The sequence below is a fragment of the Carcharhinus amblyrhynchos genome, chromosome 1 (genome assembly GCF_965287045.1).
Source record: "Carcharhinus amblyrhynchos chromosome 1, sCarAmb.v2.hapA, whole genome shotgun sequence".
Classification (NCBI taxonomy): Eukaryota; Metazoa; Chordata; class Chondrichthyes; order Carcharhiniformes; family Carcharhinidae; genus Carcharhinus; species Carcharhinus amblyrhynchos.
The window spans coordinates 133104462-133128370 of NC_137324.1; the positions used below are offsets into that span (position 1 = coordinate 133104462).

The following is a 23909-nucleotide window of genomic DNA, read 5'->3' on the forward strand; positions in this document are numbered from 1 at the left end:
TGAAAGAGAAGGTGGGGCCTCAGTTTAAGATCTCATCCAAAAATGGCACCTCATAGAAACATAGAACCTGCAGTGCAGAAAGAGGCCCTTTGGCCCATCAAGCCTGCACAGAACACAATCCCACCAAGCCCTATCCCTATATCCCTACATATTATACCCACTAATGCCTCTGACCTATGCATCCCTGGATACCAAGGGGCAATTTCTTAGCATAGCCAATCAACCTAACCTGTACATCTTTGGACCTCCACCCAACTCTCTCTTAGTGCTGCATGAAGTGTAAACCTAGAACATCCACTCAAGTCTCTGGAGTGGGATTACCGTTGAACCTTAACTAAAACCTAACATTTTGGCATAACTGGTCAAAACACATTGTTCGATAAATAATTATAACGTAGCGATAGAACTATTGCATGGCTAATGTAATAACATAAAGTAATGGTTAGTACAAAGAACCCAAAATATGAACAGGTTGGAGAATGGGACTCGACATAGTTCTTTTAGGGACTCAATCAACAGACAAGGCAAACCAAATTCAACAGCCAAGATTGTAGGCCCAGATTTTTTGACTGTGACACCAGTGGTAATCCATTCGCTGTTGCCAGTCAATAAAATACAGGTCTTTATCTCCCTTATTTCTAATATGGTTGATATATAACTCTTGCAGATCTATTAGCAGAAATATGAGACCTAATTTCAATTCTGTGTAAAAGAGAAAATGCTGGAAAATCAGTGACAAAGAGTCATCTGGATGCGAAACATCAGTTCTTTTCTCTCCTTACAGATGCTGCCAGACTGCTGAGATTTTCCAGCATTTTCTCTTTTGGTTTCAGATTTCAGCATCCACAGCAATTTGCTTTTAATTCTGGCTGGCTTTTGAATAACTTAAATTCTCATGCATAGACATTTGAAAAAATCCAAGGAGCCCTTTCAAGTTTTGCCACAATTATAAATACTATATTGAATATTCTTAGAACTGTTTTTGAAGAAAAATAGGAGCATGAGTGTGCCATTTGGCCCCCAAGCCGACTCCACTATTCAATATGATCCTGGCTGATCTTTCATCTCAACTCCCATGCTCTCCCTATACCCCTTGACATCTTTAGTGTCTAGAAATCTATGACTTTCCTTTTTAATATATTCAGTGATTTGACCTCCACAGTCTTCTGAGCGAAAATATTTCTCTTCATCTCAGTCCTAAATGGCCTATCCCTGTCCTGAGATTGTGACCACTTGTTCTAGAACCCGCTGGCCCCAACTAGGGAAGACATCATCCCTGCGTTCAGGCAATCCAGACATGTCAGAATTTTATACATTTCAGTGGAATCCTCTCTCACTCTTAACTCCAATGAATACAGGCCTTGTCAACCCAATCTCTCCTCGTGCAACAATCCCAGGGATCAGTTTGGTGAACCTTTGCTGCATTCTCTCTATGATAAATATATCATTTTAGGTAAGGAGACCAAAACTTCATACACTACTCCAGGGATGGTCTCACCAAGGTCCTGTACACCTGCAGTAAGAAATCCTTGCTCTTGTACTCAAGTCTTCTTGCAATTAAGGCCAACACACCATTGCCTGCCTAACCACTTCCTGCACATGCATGCTTATTTTAAGTGACTCATGTACAAGTACACTCAGATCCTTTTGTATGCCAAAAATCTAAACAATATTCTGCTATTCTGTTATTTTTCTGATAGTTTTTCAATTGGCACCAACACGTCCTGTTATTTTAAAATGTACAGATCACATGCAGTGCTATCACAAATTAAATGAACCTGATTAATGTGCTGGTTAGGTGCATTGGCCATGCTAAATTCTACCTCAGTCCCCTCAAACAGGCGCCGCACTGTGGTGACTAGGGGATTTTCACAGTGACTTCATTGCAGTGTTAATGTAAGCTGACTTGAACTAATAAATAAACTTAATCTTATTAATGGCTTGGAGATTTGTCTAATTTGTTCATTTAAACAGGAATTTATTCTTTTGATCTGTGGATCTGTCCTACAAAAGTCACCACCAGGATTGCTTATTTACATACATTGTGTGTTGATTGAGCTCATCTGGATAAAACATTGTATTTATGTCTTTTTACTAAATCAAGGTTAGCAAATTCCACTTAAAGCAAAGTAACTGAGCAACAGCATTGGCCCGGTTAATGATTAAAACATATCCATCATTTTTGAAGATTAAGTTTGCGGTATTTCTGTTGTTGTTAGCGCAAGTGTTTTTGGTGAGATTTTAGCATGTCATTTTTTTTGTTTATTATAACAGAATTGCTACAATGAGTTGAAAGAATTCTGTGGAGCAGAACGGGTGTTATTTGCAGCTATGATCTGTAAAGTGTTCCAAGTAATGGTGCTTGCAAAATGAAGAAAGGCAGGGATCACTTACGAACTGAATAACCACAGAAATGTCCATTTTCCATTCTCCTTGGTCTATACTTTCAAATAGTGATTCCTTGTCAGACAAATTTGTAATAAAACAACTTAACTGTTAAGACGCAAACTCAATCAGTGGCTGCTTATCCCAGTCATTTCAGCAGAGCATCCAGCAATTGGCCGTTTCTCATTTGATTTCAAAACATTTCTAAAAATCTGGGAATGCAATGCACCATGTATAAAAGAAGTTGTGTCAGTGGATATTTAAATGATGACTAATGGACTGCATGGAAGACGATTAAAATATGCTACACTCACATGTAGATGAACTTGTGCACAAGCTAGAACTGAAATGTCAAAATAACCCTGTTTTTACACAGGACTAACAGCTTCTGACACTGTTAAATATACAATGTGTAATGTGTTTTTTCCTGATTACAACTAGATAAACTGTGTACCAGGAGCAGTGAGAAAATACATGCAACTTATACAAAGTTAGGGATTATACTAATAAACTTAGGTTTGATTGTTTACTTTAGCACTCTTCCTTGACATACCTCTTGAAACAGTGTGCCAAAGATTTCAGTGAAATCCTATATTGCATCCATTTCCTACTGAAATGCAAAAGCTTTAACTGGTTTTACATTAGCTATTAGGTTCTCTTAACTGTACAGTGATGATTTTGTCTAAACTATACTCCCATTATTAAGTAGCCAAATTGCACAAAACTTCAAACATGTAACTGATAAGAAATTTGAATGTAAGTATTTATGTGCATTTGGTGTGATGTGGCAAAAAGATTCTGTGTAAATGTTTAACTTTAAAGGAAGTTTGAGGCAGAAGCTATGCTGTGAACAGGATTATATTGGTAGCCAGAAAAAAAATCTTAAATATTCAACTTGACCAAAATGCAAATATTTGGTTATCCAGTGCAAATAATTCTTGGATCAGAATTATATATTTTGCTTGGATTCACAATTGTTTTTGTGTGTTTAGTGGATGCTAGGACTGCCCTTGCAAGGTTTCCAAGGCAGGCAGCCAGAAGTACCAGTAAAGATAGACATTTCCAGCCTTATTGAAACCAGCAAGTATAATTTTTGGTGGTTGTTAGCTGCACAAGACCTGTGAATCGGGCGTCAACAGTCTTAGCACCTCATAAAACCAACATACTAGCAGCTATTATTGAATTACTGGTTGGCTGTATTGTTCATCCAGAGCAGCCCATTATTAGTGCATTTCTCCGTTAGGCAAGTTTTTAATGCACACAGTCACTTTCAGTAAGTTACAATACATGCAACCAATATGCTCACATCTGCTTGAGCTGAGAGGTTAGCTGTTTCACTGTAGTACACGAGCAATGTGGAGCTGCATGCAGAGGAAGTGGACTGGCTCAGTTAGTACCAGAACTTAACAGCAGGGCACAACAAAAAAGCAAAGTTTTTTGATGGAGATTTTTCATTTCTAATTTGTTTTTGTCCCTGTTTAATGGTGCACACTATACAACTGGTACTCAGTAGGAGTGCACAGATATGCGCTACAAGGAAAACTTTAAATGGGAATGTAGTCAGCAGCAGTCAATTGAACTTTCAGCAAGTTACCTTTTCTTTTTTTCAACTACTCAGTGTTTGAATAGCTTTTCAATTGGATAAACTAGATGTCAGCCCAATGAGCAAATTGACACTAGCTCATTGGTGAAAGAAGAATTGGTGAAAGAAGTCTAATTGCAAGTAGAATAACTAGCTGGAAAGAACATGAAATAATTGGTGTGTTGTTAATATGAGTGTACTTGTTGTCTTATTATTGTGGTTCCAGAAACTTGGCTGCAGCAACTTAAATAAAAAGTAGAAAATGGTGAAAACAGACTATACCATCAGTCTGTATTGTTGTAAAGGTATCATTTTAAAATATAAAATAAACTTATCAATGCTGCTATGTCAAATGTTTATAGACGCATGCCCTTACTATATTAAATGTTGCTGTATTAACTGTTCTTTTTATTGAATTAAACAATTTTGTCTTGTTTTTCAGCTGAATATGCTGCTCCTCGGGCTATCTTGACAGGCCATGATTGTGAGATTAGCTGTGCTGCGATATGTGCAGAACTCGGTCTAGTTATCAGTGGTTCAAAAGGTAAGTACAAGTAGAAGATGTTGCGTATTAAAATACAATATTGTATTGAAAAATGAACAGTATAATTTGCCGAGTGGAAAATGAGATGTTTATACTTATTAATAATGCCTATTTCCCATGTAATGCAGTTTTCTCAAACGTTGCAAGGATTGTTTTGGGAGAAGCACATTGCATGGGAAGATGATAGGAGACAATGGTTGTGATCATCTAAAACGAGAAACTATGAGAAAATAGCACGATGATTAGCTCAGCAGATATGTAACAGAACCTCACCCGCTTAAAATGCGTCCGCTGTATCACACATTTCAAAAATACAATGAGATTCAGGCAGTGACTTTACGCTTGAAATTTAAAGATCCCTGAGTAATAGAATGTCCTAACTTTTGTGGCATAATGGTGATTCGTGCCCATAGTCTTCGGCCTGATGAATGGTTTTATTTATGGCTGGAGGGGGTTTGGGGGAGGTGGGAGGTGGGAAACACCAACAGGAAACTTGAAAAGTGGCATGTGAGCGACGAAAGCAACACCTATCTATGTTCTAGATGCCAACATTAAATTTAATTAGCTCAGATTTGGGAACGCTGTTATTTGAAGAGGGCGAGGCAATGGCTTCAATCTAAGCAGGAGGGGAAAAGTATGGTTGAAGCAGGAATTGGACGAGTACCACTGTCTGTCAGGTTTTATATTTGGTGCTTTCCATTGCTTTGGTGCTTTTAAAGATACAGAACATCAATATAATGTCACAATGATGGCACTAAAGTATTTTAAAGTTTATTTATTAGTGTCACAATTGGCTTACATTAATACTGCAATGAAGTTACTGTGAAAATCCCTTAGTCACCACACTCTGGTATCTGTTCGGATACACTGAGGGAGAAATTAGCATGGCCAATGCATCTAACCAGCGCGTTTTTTTGGACTGTGGAAAGAAACTGGAACTCCTGGAAGAAACTCACGCAGACACGGGGAGAACCTTCAGACTCCACACAGTCAGTGATCCAAGCCAGGAATCAAACAGCTACCGCATTACTTTCGTGTACTTTTTTCTATTACATCTTCAAAGTAGTCAATAATGTTGATCATGTATAATCTACCCTTTTTCAGTGTGCATTTTCTATTTTTTTATTGAATGTTTGACTATTGCATCTTTCAGTAAAGATTTTTCCTATTACCAATGTTATGTTTTAATTCATTCCAGGGATGTAGGTGTACTGGCAAGGCCAAAATTTATTTACCATCCCTACTTGCTCTTAAGGTGGTGGTAAGCTAGCTAGGCCATTTCAGAGGACAGTTAAGAATCAACCACATTACTGTGTGCATGGAACCACATGTAAGACAGACAGGATAAGGCTGACAGATTTCCTTCACAATTACTAAACCAACTGGATTTTTACAGCAATCTGGAAGTATCATAATCAGTAATGCCCAGCATTAAGAACATAAGAAATGGGAACATACAATCCTCAAGCCTGTTCCACCATTTAATATGATCACTGATCCTTGGTCTCAACTTCACTTTTCTGGTTCCCACACCCCTTGATTCCTTGAAGAAAATAACAATGGAGGATCCTCAATCCTCTTGAGCAGAGAATTCCCAAGATTTCCAAACCTTTTGAGTGAAAACACGATTTCCTCATTTTGGTCCTAAATGATCGACCGCTTAATCTGAGATTGTGCCTCCATGTTCTGGATTCCCCACATATGGGAAACAGCCTCTCAATGGTGCCCATGTCAAGCTCTTCAGATTTAATGAGATCAACTCTCATTCTTTTAAACTCTAGAAAATATAAATCCAATTTTCTCAACATCCTTAGAGTCCCAATCTAGTGAATCTTTGTTTTACCACTTCCAATGCAATTCTTAAATATGTAGAGCAAAACTGTCCAGACAGGTCTCACCAAAGCCCATTATTCATGTGGCAAGAGTTTCTTATTCTTGTTCAAAATCCTTGGAATAAAGGCAGTACTTTTCTAATTTCTTGCTTGTCCCTTGATTTTTTGAAAGTCAACATTTACAAATCTCATGCTTTTTAACAAATATTCTGCTTTTCTATTCTTACAACCAAAGTGAACAACCTCACACTACCACCCCTCCCCACAATTATATTTCATCTGCCACATTGTTTTCCACCCCTTAATCTATTTATATCTCTTTGCATCCTCTTTTGTTTCCCCTTCATAGTTTATATTTCCATCTGACTTTGTATTGTCAGCAAAATTTGACATGTTATCTTGGTCATCGTGCCAAAATTATTAATATAGATTGTAAATATCTGACGGTCTAGCACTGAAGCTTGCGACACTCCACTAGTCATGGTCTGCCAACTTGAAAATGCCCTGCTTATGCCTACTCTTTGCTTCCTGTAGCTTTCTCTTTCTTTGTTGAATAGTAGTTTGACATTTGCTGACTTTCAGTCTGCTGGGGCCATTCTAGAGCCTAGGGAATTTTGGTAAATTATAATCATCGCATCCATATCTCTGCAGCTGTTTCTTTTAGAACCCAAGGGTATAGGCCATCAGGACCTGGGATTTGTCAGGTTTTTGTTCCATAAGTTTCTCCAAATCTTTTTCCCTGTTGATATTAATTATCTCACTCTTGTTAACTGTTTGGTTACTCTGCATTTGTGGCTAATTACTTGTCCAATAACACAACCACAATGGTTGTGTTATTGGACAACACAACCTATAGGGGTTAACACAACCCTATAAATTAAGCTAATTGGTCCTTCTCCCTTTTTAAATGTAGATATAACATGAGCCATCTGGCAGTTTTCTGGCACCATTCCCTTTACTAATGAATTTTTATGTATACATGTGTGATAGAGCATCTACTTAATTTCCCAAGTTATGCAGTCCATACAGATCAGGGTTTTATCCTCTCACCGTCTTTTTTATATATATATATCTTCCAATTTCATGTTCCCCCTTGTTATTATCCTTGATGAATGCTGGGGAAAAGTACTTATTTTGTATTTCTGCTGTTGTAGTGTCAGTGGTATTATCATTAGTCTATTCATCCAAAAACTCAGCTAATGTTCTGGAGACACAGGTTTGAATCCCACTACAGCAGTTGGTGGAATTTGAAATCAATAAAAGTTATCTGGAATTAAGAGTCTACTGATGACCATGAAACAAATGTCAATGTCAGAAGTACCCACCTGGGCCACCAATGTCCTTTAGGGAAGGAAATCTGCCATCCTTACCCAGTCTGGCCTACAGTTGACTTGAGAGCCAGAGCAATGTGGTTGACTCTCAACTACCCTTCAAGGGCAACAACAGATGAGTAATAAATGTTGTCCAGCCAATGACACTCATGTCCCATGAATGAATTTAAAAAAAAGTTTTTTGCGAGTTTATCTTTGTGCACCTGTCTTGATGTTTTTCTTCGTTATTAAGAACAAAGAAAATTACAGTACAGGAACAGACCTTTCTGCCCTTTAAACCTGCACTGACGATGCTGCCCAACTGAACTAAAACCCCCTACCCTTCTGGGAACCAAATCCATCTATTCCCATCCTATTCATGTATTTATTAAGACATCCCTTAAAAGTCATTATCATATCTGCTTCCACTACTTCCCCTGGCAGTGAGTTACAGGCACCCATCACCCTTTGAGTAAAAAAAAACCTGTCTCGTACATCTCCTTTAAACTTTGCCCCTCGCACCTTAAATTCATGCCCCCTAGTAATTCACTCTTTCACCCTGGGAAAAAGCTTCTGACTATCACTCTGTCCATGCCCTCATAATCTTGTAGACTTCTATCAGATCGCCCCTTTGTCATTTCAACGAGAACAAACCAAGTTTTTCCAACCTCTCCTCATAGCTAATGCCCTCCAGAACATCCTGGTAAATCTTTTCTGCACCCGTTCCAAAGTCTCCACATCCTTCTGGTAGTGTGGCGACCAGAATTGAACACTATATTCCAAGTACAGCCTAACTGAAGTTCTATAAAGCTGCAACATGACTTGCCAATTTTTAAATGCCATGCCCTGGACAATGAAGGCAAGCATGCCTTATGCCTTCTTGGCAACCTTCTCCACCTGCTTTGCCACTTTCAGTGATCTGTGTACCTGTACACACAGATCTCTCTGCCTGTCAATACTCTTAAGGGTTCTGCCATTTACTGTATATGTCCCGTCTGTTTTAGACCTTCCAAAATGTATTACCTCACATTTGTCCGGATTAAACTCCAACTGCCATCTCTTCACCCAAGTCTCCAACCAATCTATATCCTGCTGTATCCTTTGACATTGTTATCCACAATTCCACCAACTTTTGTGTTGTCTGCAAACTTACTGGTCAAATCAGTTACATTTCTACATATAAGTATTGCTATTTGAGCCCAGAGCAAGGGCATAAATATAGGATAACCATTAATAGACCAAAGAAAGAATTCAGAAGGAGTTTCTTTACACACAGAATGATGAGAATGTGAAGCATTCTGCCAAACGGAGCTGTTGTAGCAGATAGTATTAATAAATTTAAGGTGAATCTTGATGTACACGAGTGAGAAGGAATCGTGGGATACTGGGGTGGGAGAGTTGATTTAAATGGATTTTAAGTACTGGGTTGAATCAGTTGGCCTGTGTCCTTCAGATTCTATGTTGGTTACCCAGACATGGAGCAAAAATTGGAGGATGAGTCCTCTGTGGAAGCTTTAGAGGGTTAGTCAGTGGCATAATTGGTAGAGTTTTGGAAGCTATTCACTATGCTGCATCTTGCCAAGGAATAAAAGCAAATTACTGCGGACGCTGGAATCAGAAACCAAAGGAGAAAATGCTGGAAAATTTCAGCAGGTCTGTCGGCAACTGTAAGGAGAGAAAAGAGCTGATATTTCAAGTCCAGATGACAAAGGGTCATCTGGATTCGAAATGTCAGCTCTTTTCTCTCCCTACAGATGCCGACAGACTTGCTGAGATTTTCCAGCATTTCTCTTTGGACTCTTGCCAAGGAATAGTGTGTCATGTAGAAGGAAAATTAAAATAAGATTTTGTGAAGGAGAAGAAGCATTTAGATAAAGCCAGTAGAATGTCAAAGTAGGTAAAATTGGGACGTCAGTTAACACGAAGGTCGTAAGTAATTTTGATCTGTTTTGTGTCATTGTGCAAAAAGAAAGAATAGTTATTTTGTCTGAATGGTTAAGCTCACCCTGCTGCATATGCTAAATCCCTATACTGCTTGTGATTTCCTGTGAGAACAGAGACCATTTTTTTAATGAACTCTACCTAGTGCTGATTTGCTCCAGAAAAGTTTTATTACCTTTTCCCAAAGGCTTTAAAAAATTTTGCTATAAAAGAATTACCAGATGTCTGACCCAAACAAAACTCTAATTAATTGTTTCCATAGCAGCCAGCATTATGTGGTATTTCCAAAACTGTCATTGTGTCTTAAAGAATGATCATTGGGTCTAGCTGGGAGATTCAACCTGTGCAACTATCCTGCCTGAAGTATTTACAATTATATTTTCTACATAGCGTTACAAAGAGCTGAACTTCAAAGCTTAAGCTGTTAGCATTGGTTTCCAGAAAGCAGTTGGTTATGTATTATTTCTGAAATGGCAATGCTTAAGGAATTTTGCTATGATTGAAATAGAAAACAACAAAATGCGTGAAACCAGTGGAATCTTGGAAAAGCAGAAAATGGTAAATCTGCACCCATTACACTGATGGAATTCTTAAAAAGGCTTATTTGCTTACAAACATATCACTGAAATACCTTGTTTTCTCTTCATGATTGATAGAGGGCCCATGCTTAATCCACACAATGAATGGAGACCTTCTGAAAGCTCTTGAGAGCCCTGAAAATTGCTTGCACCCTCGTTTAATCCAGTTGTCCACTGAAGGACACTGTGTTATTTACTATGAAAAGGGCCAATTTTGTGTCTTTGGTGTAAATGGAAATCTGCTGACCAAGATGGAGACTGAGGATTCTGCGAAGGTAAGCAATATATTTTACTTGAAAGGAATAAACAGTGAAGTCCCTTACATTCTGTACACTCTGTGCCCTTGCTTCCCTCAGTGCTTTCTCCAAGCAGTATTTAACACAGAAGAATATTGATTTTAAGTTGACAGTCGGGGTGAGAATTGATGGTCATCATCAGATTTCCTTGATCTTGTTTTCCCACCATCTTCCTACCTTCCCTCTCCACCATAAGCCTCTGGTAGCTCCACCTCACAAGTTGAACAGGACATAACCAGGTGTGGTGATGAAGTAATCTAGAATGTCTGACGTTATAGCTATTTTAGGTTGTTGTGTGACTCGTCTGAGATATGAGTTTTCTGCAATCCTGTAGCTTTAATTTTTCCTGGTGCTAATCTGTATATTACAAAATTCATTGAACTGCATGCTAGGATTGGATCTTGTTACCCTGGATTTCTGGTCCAGTGCCACATGCACAACAGTACAGTATTCCATCTGCTCATTTAGATCTAAAATCAGAAACATTAGGAGACAAATTTACCAAATGTTTACATTGAACTCTGCCCAACTGAACAATATAGTCAAGGTGGTGTGTTTGAACTGAATGCACTTGTACAACATTTTTCTGAGTTTTTCTTTAGATTAATTTCTCCTTAAGTGCTCTGAGTAGTTGCAATCTTACTTCAATTTTGCAATCAATCCAAAGGGATATACTGTTCCTGGGGCTAAAATTGGCTGGCTACTTTTTAACCTTCCCAAGAAACAAGGTGTTTTGTCATCTAAGATTTGCTATCAAAAGAACTTGTCTTTCACAACACTGGATTTCCCAAAGAGTTGGAGGACTTTTTCATCGTGGTTACCTTTGTTCTTTTGTAAGCAAGCTTGCACGGCAAAGTTCCACAAATTGCTAGTTAATCTATTTTTGGCATTGTTGGCTGAGGAAGGAATGTTTCTTTGACTCCAAGAAAATTCCCTGCTTTTGTTTGAATTGTGCCATGGCATCTATTACATTCACTTGCATACATTTCTTTCAAAAAGAGGCATCTGTGACTATATAGCACTTCATCAATGGTAATCTGAGTTTAGATTACTCACTTGGATGTTGAACTGGGGCTTGAACACATCCTTCTTTGTAAATCAGAGACCTAATACTGAGTTAAGTTAGAAATTTAGCCTATGGATGAAGTGAGCACGGAGCAGTCCTAGTGGTTTAACCAGAAGGCTGTGCCTGAAACTGATGTGTACAATCGGAAATTGTAATTTCAAAAAGAAACAAAGTGTCTGCTGTGCATCATGTCTTTCAAATATGACCCTGGAGCTTAAGTAATTGAGCACTTGATTGTCAGCTAGGTTCTCAATTTGATTCCCAAGGCTAGTTGCTGCTCAAACTCCCTTGCCTCGGTTGAATGAATTTCATCTGCTCTCAGCAAGCATTCTGTGTGTAGACCAAGAACTGAATCTTGAGTGGCGAAGCATTTGCCCCACTCAAATGTATCATCTGTTCGTAAATACATAATGTACTGCATGTAATTTCTTTAGGATCTCTGGCTGCTTTTAAGTGTGTTTAAAGTTCGTTGTAAGCTGTGGAAATTTTGCTTGACATAATTGAGAAGCAATGTGCAGATGTGCCCTTGGAAAGAGCCCTTTTGGGGTTTAGATTTGAGAAGTCTGAAGCTCCTGTGCTTTATCACACTCCTAGGCCCAAAAAATTGTGATTAAAGAGTATTCGAGGTAAACAATAATTGCCCACAGACTGTGAAAATTACATTTTTGGTGGTATTTGAAATAAAAAGAACTTAAGGGGCAATGCAGAAATCCTTTGGGTACTGGAATGTGTACAAGAAATTCTTTGAGGTGCCTTTCAGATGTCATGTAAGGCAATACATGCCAGAATGCTGACAACTGCAATACTTTTCAATTTTCAAGCATAAGACAGAATTCAAATTTACTTTCATCTTACATGGCAAAGAAAAATTACAACTGCACTTCCTTTCTGGTTGGGAAATGCGTGCTGTTCAATCTACGACTCACACCTGTTTTGAGCTGCATTCTGACCTAAAATAATAATACTCAATTTTATTCTTATTGGCATCAACTGCTCACACTACATTGGTTGTTTGAATGTAAAAAATCATTGATCAAATCAGTTCTTTGATTACTTTATTCCCAGTTCTTTCTTTTTAAATGTCTTTATTTCTTTTGATTTTTACTTTAAAGCACTTGCAGCTTCTGATTGTTCTTTAAGCAAAGCATTCCTGTATAGGTTTAAATCTATTCCTGAGAGACATCAAAAGCTAAACAGCCACTAAAGCAGGGTGACGTTGCAATTGTGCTGCTACATTGAACAAACTTCTAAACTTTAAAAAAAAATAATTTTATAGTAACACAATTACTGCCTTCCTGAACTGTGTTCAGCCTTTATTCCTGAGCTAGTGGAAAGAGAACAAGATTAAGGGTGCTGTCCCCAGCCACGAAAAAATTTGAGAGATGTTTTCCTGTGCATTCAGGTGTTCTTATGTTGTCTTATGGTGCTGCTTACATTAATTCCTGTGGTGTCTGGATTCCCTGCTTACAGGAATTCCTGTTGTATATAGGCACCATATAAGATACTCTGACTTTTGCTTATTTGAAGCTTTCTAAACTATCCTGACTTTTCACTTGTGGGGGATTCATTACCTATGTAATGCTTGTCATCTAAATAAATTTTTCTCAAATTGCTATGCCTATTTCATTTACATTAGTTCAAGGAATGTGGGTATTACCGACAAGACTAACATTTATTGCCCTTCCCTAATTACCTTTGAGAAAATGGTGGCGATTTACCACCTTGAAACCCTGCAGTTGATGCAGTGTAAGTACACCAGACTTTGACCTACTTACTGTGAAGTAACGATGATATAGTTCTAAATCAGTGTAGTGTGTGACATGGAGAGGAATTTGCCAGTGGTGGTATTCCCATGTCTGTTGCCCTTGCCTTCTCAGAGCTAAAGGTTAAGGCTTTGGAAGATGCAACAAGACAGTTAATGAGTTGCTACAGTGCATCTTGTACTTGGTACTTACTGCTGCCACTGTGTGCCAGTGATGGAAAAAGTGAATATTTAAGGTGATAGGGTGCTGATTAAGGAGGCCACTTTGTCCTGGATGATGTTGAGCTTCTTGAATATTGTTATTTTCCTATTATAGGAATAATACAAGTGATCACTTTGAAGAAAAGGCACGTTTGTGAAATATTTGTCTTAAATTGAAACTAGATATTATGTCAAAGACGTGAGCCAAAACATTTCAAAATCTCAACAATTGGCCAAATGGCATGCTTGGATCAGAGCACTACATTTCAATAGATTAACAAATAAAAAATTTTATTTTGGAAATAAATAAAATATGACCTGAACTATTGGAATGTTTCATCCATAATTCCTGTGTTCCTAATGATTCACTGGATGAGATTTTTTTGTTGAGCTGCAGTTGTCTTTCTCAGTGCAATTCAGCCAGAATTGGCCAAACCAGCACAAAATATTGAGGAATTTTATGTGCAAGTTACATCATTAATTCGAACTTCTGGGACCTTACTCATGGTTTAAAAAACGTTGCGCTGGAAGCCCCATCCACATGTTTTGCCTTGCCCTCTGATTAATTGATCACCATTTCAAGTTTCCATGAAGTCCGCCTATATGTAGGTCTTCAAAAAGGTTCTTAATAAACTTCAAATTCTAGGTCAAATTTGGCATGCCTTAAAAGTTTTATTTGAATCTACAAATAAATTGCTTATTGTATAACAATACCGGTACTTTAACATTATTCACAGTGGAATAAACACTGATTCAAAAAGTTTCTTTTATGTGATAAACCAATTTTCCGCTGTATTAATAAAGCTATACCAGGTTACCATTAGTAAGCATTCATGTAATATCTATAATGCAAAAATTTTATTTAAAAAATGCATTCTAAAACATTGCCTGATTGTGCTGGTTCATGGAAGATTTTATATTTGAAAAAATGCAAAAAATGTTTGAATGGAACCTTGAGCTGAAGTGTCTATCTGATTGGTCAATTACACCCAGAATGGAAACATTTGCTCACACCTGTGCAAAATAGTTTCAGAATTGTTTTTTACCATGACAAATTTCTGCTGATTTTTGACCTTTTGATTAATTCTCTGTGTGAACCAGTTCTCTACAGTTTGGGAATTTGATTAAAGCTACTATAGTCTCTGATTTTGGAATCAAACATGTTTTTGGAAAGTATTATGGTAAATTCACAATGGTAAATTCATGCAGAATCTTAAAGCTTGGAACATTTTGTAGAATTAAGGGGAGAACAGTAGTATAGTGATAATGTCACTGGACTAGTAATCCAAAGAGCCAAGAATGCAGCAGCTGGTGGAATTTAAATTTGATTAGTACACGTGGAATTGAAAGCTATTCAGTAGTGGTGACCATGAAACAACAATAGATCATTGTAAAGACCAATCTGGAAATCTGTCATCTTTACCTGGTCTGACCTACATGTGACTCCAGAGCCACAATAATGTGGTTGACTCCTGGCTGCCCACTGAAATCACACAGGAAGCCACTCAGTTCAAGGGCAATTAGGGAAATTTTTCTGTTTGGCAGCAAAAGAGACAGAAGCTCTTAGAGGCAATGTGTGAGCTAGCTAAAAAGATTTAAAACCTAGAATGCTGTATGAATAGTCTGGAGATTTAAGAGCTGAGAGGTTTCTCAGAAACGAAGCTCGGTGCTGTTGGTTGGCTGAAAAAGAACTCTGGAAAGCTGCATCATCATTGTGACCCAAGGGAGAAAGGTTCATAAAAGTGTATCTCGCTAAGGATAATCAGATGTGTAAGAAATACGGACCTTTTAAGAAATGGTGTTTTAAAATTGTATAGAACTGTCATGGAAATAAATATGGAAGTTACCTCTAAACTGATTGTAAGCAGTTCTGCCTCTGATGTAAACACAGTATTTTAAACCACTGAGCCTGTGCATAATTGTTTCTGAATTTGGAATTGATAAAGATTGTGAAATAAGTTATTATTTCAAGCATTCATAGGGAAATTTACCTGATGTCCAAAGGGATAAACAAATTTCAATTTTCAAAACAGTTCATGGAACAGGAGTCAATAGTTTTTTGGTATCAAAGAAAAATATTTACTTTGGGAAGAAATAAATTGAACACAAATAAACCTTATCAACCCAACAGCACTGCCATTTGAATTTTGGATAATTTTGAAATTCTAAACAAAAATGACAGGCACAATCTCGCAGGTTACTTTTGAGAAAATGTTTGTGAAAGGATAAACAAGCAAAATATGGTAATGCCTGGAATCAAGTGAGAATTTTTTTTTATCAAATGCTGCGTTTTGAGATGCTGATGATGTTTTGATTAAAAATTAGAAAACACCTTCTTTAAAGTAGAATTTACAGTAGTAAGCTGGTGCTATAGGAACAGCATTATATTTATATTTCCCCAGATCTTTTTTTAATGTTCTCTGAAGGATTTCAGTTGTGAAGAAGTAGGTTAGAAATTATAGATTCCTTACAAATCTATGCACAGTACAATTTTTTAGGAAAATGTCAGGTGCAATCCCTAAAGATGGTCAGAAATTCTGCATTTTTATCATTTCAGAAAATGCTGCAGAAGGACTTCATCTTTGAAAGTTATGATCAGTTTTTTCAGTGATCATCAAATTGGCTGTTTATGTACCTAGTATTAAACAGTACAATCCTTGCATTTTCTAATTTGGCTAATGAATACAAATATGGAAATTAATTAATTCTACTAGTAAACTAAGCGTTAGGATTTGCGACTCTACTGTTGCATCATGAAACGGTTACAAATAACATCGCCAGCAACACCATTTGTCAAGAAACCTGGCAATCGAGTGAAGAATGTTTTGATCTCAGCTGTTTGTAATGCACATGCCTTTGATATATTGGTCAGTAGAAACCAAAATGACATATTTTCTTAAAATAAATATAGAATGTAAGATGAGGATAGTGTGCTTAATGATTTATAGTTATGACAAACTGACATATTATGAAAAATAAAACTGTCAGTTTTCAGTTAGAAGAAGTGAGAATGTTATGTCCTTGGAGAAATCCGGGTGATACTGTTAATATACAATCTTGTTTAAAAATACCAGCTGTTGAGATGCAGCCAGTCAGCAGATGACTAAGTGGATATGAGCTGAAAGCTATGCTATAATGTGTGCAATTTTTCTCCAGGCTATGTTGCTGAGTCGTGATGGGCAGTACCTCATCACTGGTGGAGATAGTGGAATTGTGGCTGTGTGGCAGGTTTGGGATCTCAAACAGCTGATGACCTACCCAGGCTGTGATGCTGGTATTAGGGCCATGGCCATGTCACATGACCAAAGGTAAGTTTTTTTTAAAAGAATACTGGATAAACTAAGCATTCCTTCGGGTCAGCAACAAACAAATGGCTCTAGCCATCGATTACACTCGAGTTTGGCATTTCTATTGCTTTTGCACTGGGATTTGTTGCAATTAGTGAGCCAAAACAGTATGGTGCCCTCTTCAGGAGATCTGGGGCCTATTCAAGCAATGGTGTGTCACATTAACCAGATGCGGGGCAAAAATGTCAAAGTAATGACACACACAATACTGTTCTTTTCCAACACATATCTTTATTACTGTAAAATACAGAATCAGCTCAACATAGATAGATAAACACAGTGACATGGATGAATGTGAAATCACAGGCGCACACACATACTCCCCACACTCTCTCTTTCTCAGAAGCCTAACTTGCTCATTTCCCTCTTCCAATACTTAAAAAAGCATACTATATAGAAAACAAACATCTTTTAAGCATTTTGATGACTATTGGATTGTTTATGTAGACTTTTTTTTAAATGTGCTTTGGAATATTCTTTTGAAAGCAACCTCAAAAACCGAATGTGTTAGTCTATCTAATGCAAGTAGTTGTTGCCTGTGGTGTTTCATTGATATATTGAGTAAAATCTTTTTGCTTGAAAATGACCTTTAAATAGCTTGAATGTTAAAAATTACCCACAATTCTTTTTCATGTTGCGTACAAAATACCAATGTTTTAAACAAGGAATTTATATTTTTACACGTCAATAGTTAATCACCTGAAATATACTGGGACCAGCAATTTTGTGAAATAATTTTTGCATTTTAGTTGGTGCAATTACACAGAACTGGATCAAACATGGCTCTTCCTTCCCTCTGCTCTGTTCCCGTTAAAACTCAGCCAGCTTTGCCTGATAGTTGAGTTAAGGAATATACTCTTTTAATGACCTCACCATTTTTACTTTATTATTTGTGAGAATTGTTGTACTTTTCTGAATGAGGATTGGTAATTCAAGGGGAAAAATAAAAATTCTAGATTTAAGGTTGTTGCAGTTTGCATTAAACAAGGCCAGACCATGCATGGTTAAGTAACAACAGTGTGCCACCATTCTAATCTCAGAAATTATCACCACTGTATTAACTAGCTGCCTTATATTCTCATTAAGTATCTTTGCCAATTTGCTACCAAATTAAGGAAAATTTTGTCCTGATGCTCCATGTCCGCAAGGAACTAGGTTGAGACAACCCAAATTCATTTTGAGATTTTACAGCCAGCAAGCAATGGTTATTTTCAACCCATCGATTTGAGGATGGATTTCCATGCAAATCCCAGAGGCAAAAGCCAGTGCCAAATCCTTGCATTCATCCTGTCACCTATTTTGCTATTGTGCCCACCCAGGTACACTAAAGTTGTCATTTTAACTGTGTAGTGAGTGGCAGTCAAAAGTAGAGTTTCCTTTTTAGCAAATTCAAGTTGTTACTAGTTGCAAGAAGACACACAACCTGTTATTCATTTATTTTGTCTACTCTTGAAAATGTTCAAAAGAACAAAAACAGCCCGGGAAACAGGCCCTTCGGCCCAACGAGCCTGCACCGCTATTTTAACACTACCAGTCCCCCGCCTCCATCCATGACCCTTATCTATTGTTTTATAGCCATCCACATTGAGGGAAACTAATTTAGGGACAATTTATTACTGCCAATCAGCCTAATAGCACATCTTTGGGGTGTGGGAGGAAACCGGAGCACCCGGAGAAAACCCACGCAAGCACAGGGAGAATGCGCAAACTCCCACAGACACTGGCCCAAATCCATGTGTCTGCACAGCTAGCAGTGAGTCACTGAGCTGTTGTCTTGCCCAGCATCTGGTCCAGTTTAAGCACAAACTAACGATATGAAGCACTAGGGGTGCTCTTGATTGTTCGAGATTGGCCAAGTATGACCCATCGCGTATGCCCCTCGTTGGACAACAAGGTGGACCGACTTAAAACCTGTGAATGAAAAGAGAAAAAACATTATCATACCATATCCATTTACCTTACCAGGGATGCCCCAATGGTAATGAACCTTATTTAAAACAATCTCCTATATCCACCCATCTCCAACCCACTCATGTGCCTGTCTAAGTTACTCTTAAACAACTCTAGCATGTTTGCCTCCACCACCTTACTTGGCAGAGCATTCCATACCCCCACTACCCTCTGTGTGAAAAATCTCCCTCTAATATCTGTGTTATACCTCTCCCCCCTCACCTTAAGCCCATGGCCCCTCGTACTGTGTCTCTCTAACATAGGAAATATCTTACTTCTGTTTACTCTATCTATACCCTTCATAATCTTATATACCTCTATTAGATCCCCCCTCATTTAATTTTAAAAAGCAAGCACAATCCACATCATAATGTCTACCTCTATATCGAGTAAATCACCTGCTGAAACCCAGCTATCATATTGGTTGCTTTGATGAAGTGAACTAACAAGGTTGAAAGTTCCCGTAAATAGGAATGATTCCTCTGAATATTAAATATTATTTCAGCAAATTATCATTGTTTTTGTTCCTTGAGTATTTTAGTACAATAATGATTGAAGTATATTATATTCTATGTAATTAACTGTACTTATTTTGATTTAGGGTCATCATTACAGGTATGGCGTCTGGAAGCATAGTACTGTTTTACATTGATTTTAACCGATGGCATCACGAGTATCAAACCAGGTACTAATGGTATGTTCAAGGCACAGAGATGCACTGCCATGTGTTGGAATCATGAGATTGTGATCTGAAAGAGCAATCAGCCATCGTTGGTGCATTGAGCGTTTTTAATCAACGTAGTCATTCAACCCTGCCACTGTATATATAGGCATTCATCCATATGAAGAAACAACAAATCTGAATGTAACTTAAAAGTCTCCAGGAAAGCAGAGTATTTTGAAATGCTTACTGCTATTTTTGTAGAATATAAAGAATTTGACATATCATTAGTAGAACACCAGAGCACATAAATCTGTTTCCGAAATACAAACGTCTATTTTTAGGAGGAACAAATCTTTACATGATTCTTTATAAACCTCTCGTTCGTGAGAAATATAATGACTATTTCTTTACCTTCATCTCTAAGAAGAATAAGTGACTGATTTAAAAGAATGTAAAACAGAAATTTTAATCAGATGTTCATAATTATGTTAGAACTAAGCAATATATTTACACCTGTGATTTATTGCATATATAGAGATCAAATTTTTAAAAATTTTTGTTTTGGGGAGAAGGTTTGCACGTGGGGTGTACAAATCCTTTTTAAGGCATGGTTCTCTTTACTGTATTTTTTCATTAATGTTATGGTAGCTTAGCACTGACGTTACTGGGAACAAAGAGCAATATTTAAATTATGACCTAGGATTTTTTAACTTTATAACAATCTATCAGATACTATATTCTTGTCATTGGCATGCTGCTGGGCTGGAAAATGGATCTTTCCTCAAAGTTCAGGTAAACAGTAAATCAATCCAGTGTAACAAGTTTTGTCTGTTCTACGTTAGTGTGTGTGCATTTTCAAAGAATTATGTCCATTAATTTCATTTCTATAGCCTTTGTTAAACATGTTTGTAATCCTGACATTGTTATTCAACATTGAATTCTGATAACTCTTTGTAACTGTGAATTCTGTTTGGGTTTCTGTCCTGCTTGTTGTTGTGTGTGTGAAATCCTGCTATTGGGATGTTGTAGTCAGGCTACAAACTTTCAAAAACTAGACTGCTGAAAACATTCCACCTTGCTGAGCGAATGTTTGCTCAATATGGATCTTACTGGTTCCTAATGGCGCATTAGTAACCTGCCAGAGGGACCAAGTTACTGTATTTCAAAACCCCACTCAGAAATGCTTTTTGGTGATGATTTGGAATGAGGTTATTCCAGTTTGTGTAATGAAATCAAAAATAAAGTTCACTTGTATCATGAGACTGGGGAGTTTTCTTTTGACTGACAGTATTAAAACAATCCAAGCTTAAGATCGGCTGCTGTTTATTTAAATAACGTTATATCAAGCAAATCTCTAAGCACCACTTGTAAACCGTGACTTGCATGACTTGCGGATCATGTTTTTCTTTTCTGCAACAGAACTCCAAGTTACCTGAGGCTATGCAACTGAATAACTAACTCTTTAAAGGCTGCAAGGTCTGAACTGGAGAAATAACGCCAACCCTTTTTTAAATGTTAATTATAGAACACAAGCCCTGCTTGCAAAGTTAAATTCCATGGATTTAACTACTTCAGATAAGCAATTTTTATTTAGGATTTCTTTTAATAAAACTGATTTCTAGAAGTAGAGATGGGGGTGTTGTTTAGAAAAATGCAATTTTAATTGTACCTAATGCTGTAATTGGAAATATCCCACTGGCATGCAGTTGATGGCTTCATTATCACATGAAAAACTATTAATTAGGTTTCCAAGAATAGTTTCAAGTACCACTATAATGTGGCATGTTTAGATTTGTTTTATCCGTGAATTCCACTTTGTGCCAACACTGCCAGATGTATGGTTTTGCTTGAGACTAATGTCCATAGTATATATTAACCCTAAAGCACCGACTGCTGATCAGGTGCTACAATCTTAAGTTCTGCTGACTAATACAATCCTAACTGTAAAAGCAAATGATTTTTCCAGATTAAATGTGGTAAAAGTCTGATTAATTGATTCAATTCATGTTTGCGGAGAGCAAACTGGATGCTTACTTCAATGGTAATCTAAAGCTAGAGAGAGTTGGAGAATGTGGTCTGTTTGCTTTGGCTACTGAAAATGTTACACAGCTGCCATATTTGGAAAGTTAATTTCTGCCTTGGTTTCATGTTTAATTTGCTTGGGTAAAACTCAAAGCTGCTCAGATTGTTTGTATTATACAGTTTCAGAATTTTTAAATTTGCATACCTAGCTTGACAAAAGAGATAAATGAACATTATTCTTGGGCTAAGATATACTCCAATAGAAATGTATAAATGTAAAATCTATCCAAAGCAATAGATTGATAGGTTGCGGGTTTACACTTGTGATTTATTGTATTGGTTGCATGTTGTCAGCCATACAAAGGTTACTTCATGTTGACAAAGAAAGAATTAGTAGCTAAAAAGAATTAGTAGCTCTCACACCAACTTGCAATCAAGTTGGTGTGAGAGCAGCTGAAGCTGTGAATTGCAAATGGAAACCAAAAAACTTTTACTTTTTGAACCAACGCTTAATCCAGATTTAAATTTACTTTTTTGGGGTCTATACAATTTTTATTTTGAAAGGGATGGAATTATTGGACCCAATAGCCTTTCCTTTTCCTAAAATGAAGTCTGGGGAATATTCTTCACACTCTGTGGTCCAGGGTTTGCCATTGCCAACATACTGTCAGAGCAATTTACTTGCTACTTTAAAAAGTTTTGAAATGAGTAGAAACATTTCATGTCATAAAAGGACCATATGTTTGAAGAATTCAACATCTTATGAATATGCTAAACTTTATTAGCAAATTGGTCCGCATCTTAACACCTATTTATATGAAAATGTTTTTGGAAAATTAATCAAAAGTAAAACTCTTCATTGTTAGTCACATAATTATAAAAAAAATCTAAAAGTGCTGCATACAACAGAGATTCCATTTTTTATTACAGGGATGCTGCCTTTCAATAAAGTATTTCGGATATTTTTGAAGATAAGAGACAGTATGAACTTTTTCTTCCAGATAGTGTTGTATATATCATAGGATGTGTTCATTTATAAATGTTAAAAAGTTTGCTTTTTCATTGAGCTAATACCCATATACGCATTCACCCTTATTTTACATGCAATTTGAACGTGCTACAGCAATATTTTGTTTTCAAAAATATTCCAGTGATTGAAGGTAACAATATTTTATGTTTAATCATATGCAAGCACCTTACTAGTAATGAAAAAAACTTTCAGTATATCAGTTTAAAGTTGTGGAGCATTTTCTGAAGTGCTGTAAAAACTAAAGTTCATATTTAAATTTGATCCACTGATGTTCTACAATATCAGCTGAAAGGGCATAAAGAACAGACCTGAATTTTAAACTCAAAATTCAAGGAATCAGGATTTGTCTTAGCTATTAATGATGAAAATTTGTACAATCCATCTGATCAGGTTACTCATAACTGAGTGGGGATATTTGTCCTATATATAAATGCTGGTTGTGATAAATTATATTGATAATGTGTTGATTTTTATTTGGAAGAGAAATGAATTAAAATAAGACATGCCGCAAAATAATCAGCTGGAACTGTTTTGTGATGACATTCCTGTGCATATATTGCAACTAGGATTTCTCCATGTTGCTATGATAAATCTTGACTTTCCATTTATAAGAACTAGGCAGCTCCAAGTTAGCAGAATTTCAATCTTGAGCAATCTTTATTGCGAATAACAGTCTCTAGTTCCCCTGGGTCATGTATGCAACCTGGGATTGTGTTGGTGATGTTGTTCTGAATTGTATGCTGACAAAAACAAATGAAAAACCCTTTTCCTTAGCTTCCATACTTGGATCCTAGTCAAGAGGAACTTCATTTACTTGACACTCGAGCCTTGGCTTTCTAAAATATTTTTTTCCAAATTATCACTTGTTTCAAACTCATTCTTAACACACAAAATCACTAATTTATGTGGATAGCTTTAAAAATATAAGCTAGTATAAGTTCTTGAAAATGTAACAAGTGAATCCAAGAGTTCTGTTCTAGATCCATGAATCTGTGAGTGTCCCACAAACAGCAAGTTATATTTTGGCTGGTGACTGCTTTGTCCTACATATATTGCCATTAACTAACTAATATATCAGGCTGTATATAAGATAGATGATAAATGGATTAGTTTTGAAGTATTACTTTAATTACCTGGGACCTAATGAAGTGTACCCCAGGACATTGTGGGAGACTAGGGAGGAAATTGCAGGTCCCCTAGTCGAGATATTTGAATCATCGATAGTCATGGGTGAGGTGCCTGAAGATTGGATAGTGGCAAATGTTGTGCCTTTGTTTTAAAATGGCTACAGGGAATAGTCTGGGAACTACAGGCCTGTGAGCCTCACACCTGTGGTGGGTAAATTGTTGGAAGGTATTTTGAGAGGCAGGATCTACAGGCATTTAGAGATGCAAGGATT

At 37.0% G+C, this 23909-nt stretch overlaps 1 protein-coding gene across 1 annotated transcript in view; it reads left to right on the forward strand.

Moving 5' to 3' along the window:
- The window catches only part of lrba (LPS-responsive vesicle trafficking, beach and anchor containing), an 888619-nt gene extending 867901 nt beyond the window's left edge, over positions 1 to 20718 (forward strand). The window contains exons 53-56 of the mRNA XM_080192970.1: positions 4410 to 4511; positions 10251 to 10447; positions 16654 to 16805; positions 19396 to 20718. Coding sequence (XP_080049096.1) covers positions 4410 to 4511; positions 10251 to 10447; positions 16654 to 16805; positions 19396 to 19486 — 542 coding nt within the window. The 3' untranslated portion in view covers positions 19487 to 20718. The remainder of the gene's footprint in view (positions 1 to 4409; positions 4512 to 10250; positions 10448 to 16653; positions 16806 to 19395) is intronic.
- The last annotated feature ends 3191 nt before the right edge of the window (positions 20719 to 23909 follow it).